This window comes from Belonocnema kinseyi, chromosome 10, assembly GCF_010883055.1.
Source record: "Belonocnema kinseyi isolate 2016_QV_RU_SX_M_011 chromosome 10, B_treatae_v1, whole genome shotgun sequence".
Taxonomy (NCBI): domain Eukaryota; kingdom Metazoa; phylum Arthropoda; class Insecta; order Hymenoptera; family Cynipidae; genus Belonocnema; species Belonocnema kinseyi.
In genome coordinates, this window is record NC_046666.1 from 92161372 (window position 1) to 92174453 (window position 13082).

The 13082-nt window shown below is 32.0% G+C and overlaps 1 protein-coding gene across 1 annotated transcript in view; it reads right to left on the reverse strand.

Annotated features, from left to right (window-relative positions):
• Nucleotides 1-7261: 7261 nt before the first annotated feature.
• Nucleotides 7262-13082, reverse strand: part of LOC117182130 (solute carrier family 23 member 2) — a 374004-nt gene continuing 368183 nt past the window's right edge. The window contains exon 10 of the mRNA XM_033375172.1: nt 7262-7505. Coding sequence (XP_033231063.1) covers nt 7459-7505 — 47 coding nt within the window. The 3' untranslated portion in view covers nt 7262-7458. The remainder of the gene's footprint in view (nt 7506-13082) is intronic.

Sequence of the window (13082 nt, forward strand, 5' to 3'; positions counted from 1 at the left end):
TAATTTATATTTTATACTTGAAATAACGTAACCTCAAAATATACGCATATAAAGAGGCGCGTGAAGAATTCAAATCATGACAATCGCCAGCATCGAAATCTGGAAATATTAAAATTTCAATCTCTTCATTTTATTTCAAAGCAGATAGAGATATAAATAGAACCGCCAAAGTGTTCCGACCGGCAATCATGCACCTTCGAGTTTTCAAATTCGGAAGAGGAGAAATGGCTTGCGCGCGCAACCCCGTCATTTACATAGTCTTCTACTCTATTCACACGGACATAGACGTGTGATAGTATTGAACCACGTCTGATTTCAGATAGGGGATCACTGGTGCCACATAGCATCCAGGTAAGAAGGAACGAATTGAATTAAATAAATGTGTATACACATATCTAGAATTTGAACAGTTTTGAATACGTAATCAATCGCATATTTGAAATATAAGTTTGAATACTTTTTATCGGGAAAGGATTGTGTCCCATTTCAATTCTATTTAATGTGATCAAAATTTCAACTAAAAATTGTATACATTTTAATTATGATTTGGACAATTAACATTGAAGTCCACTTAATAGTGTTGAATATCGTGAGGCAAACGCGAAGTTTGGAGACATTTGAATTCTCTCCAGCGAGTAAAGATTGGGAACAAAGCAATGCCATTGAATTGCATCAGCTGACCTTGAAAGTTGGAGTCATTTGAATGCTATCTACCGACTTTAATTTTCGAACACGTGAATAGTAATTAATTGCCCACACAAAATTCGGTGAATGAAGTCAATTGAATTGCTTTTTTGGAAGTATTATGTTCATAAAACCAACGATATTGAACTGTATCAAAATTTGATGACAATTTAATACTTTCTGATGAGTTAAAGGTTGGCGGTTACAAGTCGAACTTTATATATTCTACTTAAAAATCATGTGGGTTGCAGATTTATTAAAATAAATGTTAGAATCATAATAATAAACCAAAATATCATTTCACCTAAAAAGGTATAGTTTATGCACAGTGGTAAAATGTGTTCGAAACATGATCGTGCGTGTATCAAAAAGCTAGAGAATGAAGCCAAAAGTGTCCAGTTGGCGTCGTGACCTTACTAAACATATTTATTGCCGCGTAAAGTTTGAAATTACAAAAGAATAATATTAAATACGCCAAATTAAATGTTTCCTGTCAAATTTCTGACTTAAGAGTAGTTTAAGAATAATTTGTTGATTAATGAAACAGAAGTGAAGTGAACGTTTGAGTTGCATTTGTGAATTGTGAAGAAGTGGAGAAATAAGTATGTGTTTATGTGGAAACACCATGAACATTAATAATTTTAAAAGAATTAATGTACATTTTTTTCCTGAAAATATTCCGAAACTAATTCTTCTTACTAATGATAACCCGGTAAGAAGGTTCGAATTGATTACAATGGAAACGTTTCCATTGGTTTTTTATTGTATATTTGAATATATCATTTCAATGCTTGATAACGTCTAAACGTGATAACGAGAGCGATTGGAATTAGTATAGCGTCAGCGAAACGATTCAATTGCGATTTAAGTGTCGTTAAATAAGGTACTAAACGAAACAGAATTGATTAGAATTGTTTTCTCTACAAACTATGCATCTCGCCGACTGAAAATGAAATTGAATTGTCAACATTTTTTTAACCTATAAAAATGTGAATTTGAAGATTCCTGTAAATTTTTCGATAAACATGCCTCATACGGAAATTATAAAAACTGCTTGATTTAAAAGTATTTATTTGATTGACACCTGTTTTGAATACATACGTTCTTTCTTTTATACCACCTATAAATCTTACCGCGATTTCGCTGGGAGCTGGTGCAGTTTTTCAGATTAGCATCCGCTCCCGGCGAAATCCTGCGGTTGTCCTGATGACAAATTTTTAATTATATACACCGAAATACTGTAAATAATACATAGTGGTAAATATCGCAACGGTAGGTATCCAATTCCTCTAGAGTCCTCTTCACCGAAATGTCATTTCACCTAAAAGGTATAGTTTGTGCACAGTGATAAAATGCGTTTGAAAGATGGTCGTGCGTGTATCAAAAAGCTAGAGAATGATGCCAGAAGTGTCCAATTGGCGACGTGGCCATACTAAATAATCTTATAAGAATTAATTTACATTTTTTTCGTGAAAAATTCCGAAAATAATTTTTCTTACTAATGATAAGTGTTGAGGGTCACGTGTGGTAAGGTCATGAGTGTATACTTACAATTTGAGAGGTTGCTCATTGTTTTGGAGGTTAGTTTTCAGAAGGAGAGTGAATAAATAAGAAAACGATTTTTTGTAGACAAATGAAAAGTAGAAATATTCACTGAAAAGAAATTGAAGAATAGATTGCTTATTTATGCAAATGAAGCGAGGTGAAGGTTTTAATTGAATGAATTTGATCACTATGCATCCGTGAATACTGAAGCCATTCATTGAAAAAAATGTGTTCATGCTTAAATGTCATGAATATGATTAATGGTCTGAGAATGAATGTACAGTTTTTGCCTGAAAATATTCCGAAAATAATTTTTTCTTTATAATTACAGGTTTTGAGGATGAAAAATGGTAAGATTATGAGTGTACATAAAAGTTGACTGGGTGCTAATTGTTTTCAAGATTACAAGTACTGTTATTGTCTTTGACATTTAAGGATGAGTAGGTTGTGGTTTTGAAAATAAATACTCTTAAGAAAACGATACTTACCTAATCACTCTAATTATGATTAATTGTTAAACAATTTTCTTCGTTATTTGTTATTTCTTTTTAGGTCCTTCAGCGAAAGGTTTACTTTCAATAAATACAGTTTAGCCTGCCGGCGCTGGCAAAGGTAAAATGTTGCCGGTGCCGGCAACGGAGCAATTTTGCCTACGCGGGCAACGGAACAATCTTGTCGGTACCGGCATCATGGCTTGTTGCCGGCTTTTTTCCGCCTGGTGTGAAGTTCCGAAAACCGTGTAGTGCTGTATTTTTCATTTACTACTTACGAATATGGTCGTAAAAATTGGAAAAAAAAATATTTTTAAAGGTCTAATCTTTAAAAAACTACGTTACTAACGTACTAATACTGGTATATTTTGATGGATTCATTATAAAGAATGGACATGGAAATACCTGAAAACATAATTTCTAATGTCAAATTTTCAAAACTTAGGTTTTTTGGCGAAGTGTAAACACTATCGGTAGCCGTAAAAAGCATATTCAAAGCACGCGGAAGGGATTGTCTGGCAATTGTAGAGTAAGGCATTAAAACTAAAAATTTATTTTTTTGATCTTTGGCTTTCGAGGCTATCATCGGAACGTTGTATGCATTTTAGGGTGGTCCAAAAAACGCTTCTTGAGCTACACGGGAAAATTTGGAATTTTCAAAAAATTGAAATCATGTTCCAGAGTTTCATGGAAACATGCAAAATTTTGCAGTGATTAAAGAGGAGTGTTTACGAGATATAACCATAATAATAACTTTTCTTTCCCACCGATCCTTATCTTCTCCGCAGCACCCCAAATATCACCGTAAAATCAAAAAATTACATTTTTACGTATTATTGTTACTTTTTAGCAATTTCCCTCGTCTTTTTCATACAAATAACTACTAATGGACAATTTTAATATTTACAATGAATGTTTACACAATTTCGAATTCCCAGTGGGCACAAAGTTTGGCGACGTCTTTACATCGTTACGACATCTTTACTTCAACTTTACGACATCCTGTGTCTCTGTCGTTAAGGTGTCTTTACGATATCGTAAATAAGTCGTATGATCTGACGATGTCTTTACGATATCGCAGACACTGAAATGGCATGGACATAGGATGTCGTCAAATTGTCGTAAAGATGTCGCAACGATGTCGTAAAGACGTCGCCAAATTTCGTGTCCACAGGGTCGCGTTCACAAATGACGATTATTTCAGCAATTATTTATTATAAAAAAATGTAAAAAATAATTGTATTTTCTAATTGAAATGTAATTGTTTGTCATTGTTTGAAGTAATACATTTTTCTAAAAACATTTTGTATTCATTTAAACATTTATTTCTTGTTTATTTTCACAATCTCTAAAAATTGAGTCAGAGATATCAGCTTTTTTTTAAATAAAAAAGTATTAAATGTATTTGTTCTATTTTTTTTAAATAACGGAAACTAACTGCTAAACCAATAAAAATTGTTTAGAAAAATAGAAATTTGTTAAACATCACAAGAAATATATCAAAATTATGTAGTAATTCAACAAAAAGTTGCATAGGATAACAATTTTGAAAAAGGTGGAAATCCCTGTCTGAATTTGTCGAAATTTTGAAAATAAAGAATAAATAATTATTTAAATAATCATTAAAATTATTTAATAATTAAGAACTATACGTATGTGAATAAAGTTTTTTAGAAAAATGTACTACTTCAAGAAAATATTTAATTTCAATCCGAAAATACAAATTGCTCCGTTGCAGGCATCGGAAAGATTGTTCCGTTGCCAGCGCCGCCAGGCTAAACTGTATTTATTGAAAATAAACCCTTCGCTAAAAGGCACAAAAGAAAATAACAAACAACGAAGAAATTTATTTAACAATGAATCAGAATGAGAGTGATTAGGTAAGTATCGTTTTCTCAAGAGTATTTATTTTCAAAACCACAACCTGCTCATGCATAAATGTCAAAGACAATATACAGTACTTGTAATCTCGAAAACAATGGGAACCCTCTCAACTTTTATTTAGACTCATAACCTTACCATTTTTTATCCTCAAAACCTGTAATTATATAGAAAAACTATGTTCTGAATATTTTCAGGAAAAAAATGTACATTTCTTCTAAGAAAATTAATAATACTCATGACATCTAAGCATGAACACATTTTTTTCAATGAATGGCTTCAGTATTCACGGATGCATAGTGATGAAATTCATTCAATTAAAACCTTCACCTCGCTTCATTTGCATAAATAAGCAATCTATTCTTTAATTGCTTTTCAGTGCACATTTCTATTTTTCATTTGCCTATAAACATTTTATTTCTTATTTATTCACTCTCCTTCTGAAAAATAACCTCCAAAACAATGAGCAACCTGTCAATTTGTTAGTATACACTCATAACCTTACCATTCGTGACCCTCAACACTTATCACTAGTAAAAAAAATTATTTTTGGAATATTTTCAGGAAAAAATGTACATTAATTCTTATAAAATTACTAATGCTCGTGGTGTTTCAACATAAATATATACTTATTTCTCCACTTTTTCACAATTCACAAATTAAACTCAAACGGTCACTACATTTCTGTTTCATTAATCAACAAATTATTCTTTAACTTCTCTTAAGTCAGAAATTTGACAAGAAACATTTAATTCGGCGTATTTAATATTTTTACCACTGTGCACAAACTATACCTTTTTAGGTGAAATGGCATTTCGGCGAAGTGGACTTTAGACGAATTGGATATAACAAAAATGTTGACAATCTAATTCCGTTTCAGTCGGCGAGATACATATTTTGCACCCAAAACAATTCTGATCAATTCCGTTTCGTTTAGTCAATTCTTTGACTACACTTTAATCGCATTCGAATCGTTTCGCTGTTGCTGTACTCACTCCAATCGCTCTCGTTATCACGTTTCGACGTTCTTGAGCATTGAAATGATATATTCAAATATACGATAGAAAACCAATTGAAACGTTTTCATTGTAATCAATTCGAATCTTCTTACCGGGATGTGACCGTCATCGCGACAAAGCGTCGGAGCAACGTGCGGATTTAAAAAAAAGCTGAAACTTTTATTTATATCCTTTGTCATGATTCTGCAAGAGGAAAGTAACACTTCAACGTTATGTATCACGTTAAAATATAGTCTTGTATATCAAAATCAGTATGATCAATATATTTACATTTGTTTATAAATATGTCAGACACGTAATAAATTCCATAAAAGAAATAGAAAAACCCATTACACGAAGGTGACCTTTTCATTCAAACATACCAGACAATATTAATATGCAAGATACCTAAATGCTTGAAAGTTTTATTTCAAAGATTGTTTTACTTATTGGATTCATTTTGATATCATATCCAGAAATCGAAATCTTGAGGAATAATTATTTTTTCATTTTTTTAAATTATCTAAAAAGAAATTTGCTTTATAAATATCTTCCATAGGTTACTCTGGAACTCTGCTGTTTAAAATATCGCGCGCGCATGCCAGTTGTGCGTGTGCATGGTTTCTCAGATGAGCGTGTCTTGTGCTGTAAGTGCGTGGAGTGTTCATAGTTCGTGCCAGTTTGTGCAGTACCTGTTCGCAGTAATATTGTGGCCACAAGTAAAGATATTATAATGTAATTATAGTAGTATTTATGGAGTAAATTGAGGCAATCCAATTTTTAAATTTTGCCCTACTAACCGTCGTTTCATGATATTCCTAAAATTGTATAAAACAACGTTATTTATGAAATAAAACTGTCTTTAGGTTTTTGTATTACACTTGCTTTTGTAGTATATTTTAAAACATGACAGGAGCAATATTGTGCTTCGCATTGAGAGCAGATACTTCTTTTTCTCAAAATTGTACAATTGTCCCTGTCACTGTAACAAAATTTTAACTCAAAAAATGTTGAAACTTTATGGGGGGGCAATATTCCGGCGCACGCGTGCTAACACGCGATGCAACGCATGTGTGCTAACACGTCATGCGGCGCATATGCGACTTAATTGTCGACACAACTGTCGCTAACCTTGCCCTCACGACGTGCGGATTGATCTGCACGTCGCGCCCGCACCATGCGGGCTCCATGCGGACATTTTGCTATCTGGGAGTGTATACACTTACCGGCTTCAAAATTTATTATTATTTAACACAAAAGTTAAACACTAGACACAAATAATGTGGAGGACATAATAAGGTAAACAAATCTTCTGAAATACGGGGACACCGTCCGAGCATCCAAAAGATCTTTATGCATCCACGAGATTCAAGCTTTCATTTGATTCCGACATAATTTCGGTATTGGCTGATGAACTTCTCTTCGGTCAATTGCGTGAAATTGTGAAGCCCAATCACAAGGGTCATTGTTCTTCTCATCATTTGTTATTGGCCATTAAAATACTTATATATAAATAATAATTATTAGTGTCATACTATAATTAATAGTATAATAATATATAATAATATAATCAATATTAATTATTTTAATTTAATTTTAATATTAATTAATAAAATAATAATATTAATACTTATAAATTTGATTGGCCATTAAAATACTGTCATATTTTTACATAAGCAACTATTTTAATTTACATAACTCTTCATAAATATTTAAAATTATTCAACGCATTTATGTATTTATATTAAGGTTAATATTCGAAGCTATTCAAGAACATAAATTTTAAATGTAAATTGACATAAATTATTATTTGCGCTTCTTCCTCGTCGTCCACATCTTTCTCCAGGTCGGTTTCGAAGTTAAGATGCTCGGCTACTCCCATATTGTCTGCATTTTGAAGCCGCGACTGGAAAAATATAATACTGGTAAGATACATTCTAATGATAAAAAATGAAGCATCTCATTGCATTATCTAAAAGGTGGGTTAATCATCAGAAATGCTTACGGTATATTACATTCGAAACTATGGTATTGTTAAATTTTACGAATTTTCGATCTGCACGCAACGAGAATGTGGTTACGAGTTCGTCACTCATAATTTCCTTAAGAGCACAACTTAAAAATTCGTGCAAATTCGTTCCGCTCAGAGCAAGAAAGTGTCGATACTGAAAATAGAATTTGAAAACGGGCATAATCAAGGCCTTTTGTTGTGCATAGAATCAGAAGGCAATTTTCTATTTTTTACCAACTTTCCACGTAGGTTCAGACCTTCTTCACTATCTAACTCAACAAATTGCTCAACACAGGCGAGAGAGAAGTCTTCCAGAGGCTGAAAAAATTGTTCTGCTAACTTGGACTCATTTTGTTACTGTAATTGTTCCAGAAGTTGTTTATTTTGTACCATAAGATTAGCTTTTTGCTCCTTGATTACCTTGGAATTTAAAAAATGAATAAATAAATTAATAAATTAATTTCAGTAATTAAAGAAATTAATAAGACATATCAGAACTAGTAGAAGATTAAATATTTTTTAAGGTTTTCTTACACTAAAACATTTAGCAATGCATCCAGAGTGCTGGTCCATTTTTCAATTGTAATTTTAAGATTATTGACGCTAATGTTCATCTGCATGTTATTACCATTCATAATATTGGCACTTATATCCAGTGCTTTCTCAGAATCACCTAAGTCTACCGTCGAGGGCATAAAAGTTTCTAGTGCGGTATTCCAGTAGAAAAATGTCCATCAAAAATGGCTTTGAAAGTCTGATTTCCAATATCAGCAGTTACCATAGAAGGTTCACAGAACACTTGATTTTTTTGATTGCGGTTAAATTCACGTCCATCAAAGAAAAAATTCTCGGTAATTTCCCTATTCTCAAGAACTTTTTACGGTCTATGAAATTAAAAAACCGATCTCTAGAGCTAAGCAATTTTTTCATTTGAAGTAATGAAAATTTTTAAAACTTTGATAACTGAGCTTTCAAATTTTGTAATTCAAAAATGGTGTATTCAAAAGCTCAATACTTTACACGTATAAAATGGATGCTACTATTACTTATCCACAGAACAATTTCAAACTTTTATAAATTATAGAGTTCAAAGATTCAGATTCAGTTCCAAAATTACAAATCCAAGTTTTCATTTTCAATGCTCTAATAAATTAAACAATCAATCAACGAATTTAAAATTTTTCAAAATTGTATCATTTGATAAATTTTAAGCTAAAAGCATTACAAATGGAACAATCACATTTTTTATAAATTGAACACTTCTTAAATTAAAAGCTAAATTATTTTAATTTTAAATAGTTTGAAAATCCTAAAAATACTTCAAAATTTTTGTTTTCATCTTGAAACGTCTACATATTGTTTTACATTTCTTCACATTTAAAATGATTGAAAAAATTTTCTTTAAATCCTGCCAAATTGAAAATAAAGTCTTTAAAGTGTACCACATTTATTTTTGAGAAGTCAAATAATTATTTAAAAAACAGCTAAACTCAAAGTTTGGACAGATTTTATTTCTAAAAATTTGTAAAATTCCCAGTTTTTCCGTAACTCATAAAATTCCCGGCCGAGCGGCCACCCAGCACTGGAAAGATTTCAAAAATTTCGCAAGGGGGTTCAAAAGATTTGAAAAGATTTCACTAACATTTCAAGAGATAAACAATTCAAAACATTTCAAAGATATCCTATAAGCGAATTCATTGCATCAATAAAACAGTTTTAGTATGCGATAAGTAGGCCACTATTATGGCATAAATTGTGTGTGGGTGTGTGTGTGTGCATGTATATAAAGTCCACTGCACCTATGTATCTTCATCCTGATATATACTAAAATTCTACATTTGTTTTAAATATTGTATATTTTTCTAAAAATGTCAGGTTAGTATGCAACGCTATGTACTCCACCCTAATAGCACGGAACTTTCCAGGAACGTGCCTGGAACGTTCCCTGAGCGTGTAAATTGTCCACTATTATTTCCGTTCATTATTAATGAATATCCGATAACCCGTAAGTGATAGGTCAAAATTAATGCCAGTTTATGATGTAGATACCATATAACAATGTAGTATATACGGTACCCAAAGTAAAAAATGACATCTATTTTTACCTATCTCTTACGGTTCACGAGATAATTGTTATTAAAAGTAACCATAATGCAAGGCTCCCCACAGGTCTCAGTGGAACGTTCCACTGGAACATTCGGAAGGTTTCCGCGGAACGTTCCATGCACGTTCCCGGAAAGTTCCGTGCTATTGGGGCAATCTTTAAAAGGTTTAAACTATCAATAAACTAATCTAATTTAATCTACGAAGATTTAGCGAAGATTACAAAAAAATTGGAATGTTTTTCGTTTTGAAATTTAGAAGTTTTAAGTGTTGTAATACAATTTTGAACGGAAATGCTTACCAATATTTTGATTAAAGTTTAAAGTTGTTGCAAAATCTATATTAAAATATTTAAAAATTGCATATTTAAAAATTACCTTGGAAAAATTTTCAATATTTCACAGACTTCAAAACATTTCGCAAAAAGCAAAAGATGTCATAAATTGTAGGTCATGTTTAGCTCAAGTTTTTTCGTATGTGTAAAAAATGCACGCCTTTAAACTTTACACACGTGAGAAGGAAATACAATTTTTCATCAATTTGGAAATCATGAAAGTTTTGTTTAGAAAAAGTTTTGTGTGTTCTGATAATTTATTTATTTTGAAGTCGACATGTTTTCTTATAGCAAAATATTTAGAAAAAGAATTATGAGAAAATTTCTATGGATTAAATATATATCTTTGTAAAATTGAGCAACTTTGGCTAAACGCCCATGCAGTCCACGCCGTTTAGGAACGTTATGGAGAGAGTGGTGCTTCCACTGTACTGCCCAATGCAAAAAATGTCTCACGAGAGTTGAAAACGGCCGTCGGGCAGCGCTAGTAATGACTTTGTTCTACAAAACCATGCCGTACCATAGGAAAGATGCACACAAATTACAAAATAAATATGAAAGAAACCCTTTAAAATCATTTTTTCTTCATAGTGTAGAGTCAGGTAGTAAATAAGTTTTATGTACTTTCGTATTCTTTTGTTTATTATAGGAAAATGCAGCATAATTGACATAATTAAAACAACCAAAAAGGTGCATGAATATTTAGAACTTATAAAAAATAATGATCAAATAAATAACGAATACACAACCGGGTAATAAGCGTTGAATAGAAAAAATTCATATTTTTAGATTTCAGCGTAAAAGTGAAGATTATTCTATTATTTTGAATGGGCAATTTTTCAAACTGTCTAAAATATATTTATAAGAATAAGATATCTCATATACTTATTTATTTATATTTCCATAGTGGCCGCTGTATAGGTTCCTATTCCCCAAAAGAGAACGTGTTTTTAATATATTTAATTCCTTGTAATTGTACCGACAGATAACCTCACAGATATGTATTCTATTCTCCAAAAGTGTTTAATTTCTGAGATTATTTAATTCCTTCTTCACTCCTGTATGCACTTTTTAAGACGTTTAACTAAGTTATTAAAATGTAAATAAATATAAATATGAATATTTTTCGAATTTATAAGTTATAAAAAGATTTAATAATGAAAAATATGTTAAATAAATGCTTTCGTTAAATTTTACTAAGTCAATTGAGAGAAATGGGATTTGCACTTTTTCTGTTCCCATTGGGGGATTTTTAGACGGAGGAAAAATCGCGTATTCATACCCAGTATAAGTACCCAGTCCGTAAGAGGCAGCACCTCCCTGATGATCAAATTTTGAAATATACGATTAAAAATTGTAAGAACAAATTATTTTTGAAATAACAGGCCAATTATAAACAAGAAATTTGAGTTTGAATTCCAAATAAAATAGGATTAGAGAAAGAAAAAAAGAGACTTGGTATTGCGGATATGCGAACTGACTTTATAATATAACAAATTTTATAAATTGCGTTCTATTTCGATGTGCTACTTTTCACGTGTATTGAAAAATATGTTTTATTTCAGGCCTGTTTTCTGACTTAGGTTGCAATGCGGAAGTATAAGGTTTGAACGTGATTTGGTTTCGAAACTAAAAGCAACTTTGTTTGAAAGGGTAGATAGAGATGATGAAATGTAGCTCCAAGATCTTGTTTTGAACAGTTATATGAATAAAGAGAGTAGTGTTAAAGAACCGGCTTGATCTGGAATTTAAGCAATTATTTAAAGAAATAACAATTGTGAAAGACTAACGCGTTTAATCTGGTATGACTTATTGGACATTTTGTGATTCAAACTGGAAATCAGGACTTGGCATAATTTACAAAACGTGCTTAATGGTATTTTTGAGGAGCAGACTAGCTGAGGTTTGTATCACAGTTTGATGCAATAATTAGGTCATATTTAGGTTAGTTTGGGGGTACAAGTTAGAATTTTGATTAGTTTAACGCATGAGAGTGAGTGAGGGTAGGATTGCGTGGGAGATGTGTGGATCGCTGCCCGATCTGGGAGACAACGAACTTCATTGATTTTCCGAGATCAGAATTAATATCTCCTGAATTCATATCTTTTGGGTTTCATTCGATCTTTACCTTCAATACACAATATAATCACTCTGGATATTAACTTTTTAGTGCATCCATTAAATGAAATATAATTTCGTAAAAAATAATCAATAGTTTAACTCAATAAATTTATCGGGACGGATTGAACAGCATATTCAACGTCGGTTTCACCAATCTGCATTACGGAAGAGGAAGGGTTTTACCTTTGGTGGAAGAACTCAGCTGTTTCATTAATTATACAATTAAAATAAATGAAAAATAATTGAACCACTTATATTTTTCTATTCAAATTATTTTCTCGTTCTCGCCATAATAGCTCGAGACCGTTACAATATAAGACCACTAGCGACATCTACGTCCGAGCTTGAAAAAACTACTCTCGGTAAACGAAAACTTTTCGAAGCATTGTTCATTTCGTTTCGTGTTTTTGAAGAGTTTTGTGCAGACAATTTCCCCACGAGAAGAAAAAAAGTTTTTTAGCGCCTCTGGACATCACGAGAGAACTAGAAGAAGAATCATCGATTGAATAAGGTAAGCATATTTGGTTGTTATGTGGTCACCATTCAATGAGATGCCAATGTGAATATTTGATTTACGAGGGTAGTTCAATAAGTCCTTAGAATGACCAACATATGGCGCGCAAATCGCTCCAAATCATCTGTTTTCAGTCAGCACCACTCCCGACTAGATATATTGTGCAGTCACAGTCCACATCTTCTGAGATTACGTGTTTTTATAACCAATTGAAAAAAAATGTTCGTTAAGAAAAATGGAAAAAAAACGAGTTCAGAGCGGTAATAAAACATTTTCATTTAGAGGGTTTAACTCCATCTGAGATAAAAAATGAATTGGACTCAGTTCATGGCACATCTGTCCCTGCCTTAGCAACGGTTTATAACTGGGTAAATGAATTTAAGCGTGGTCGTACATCAAT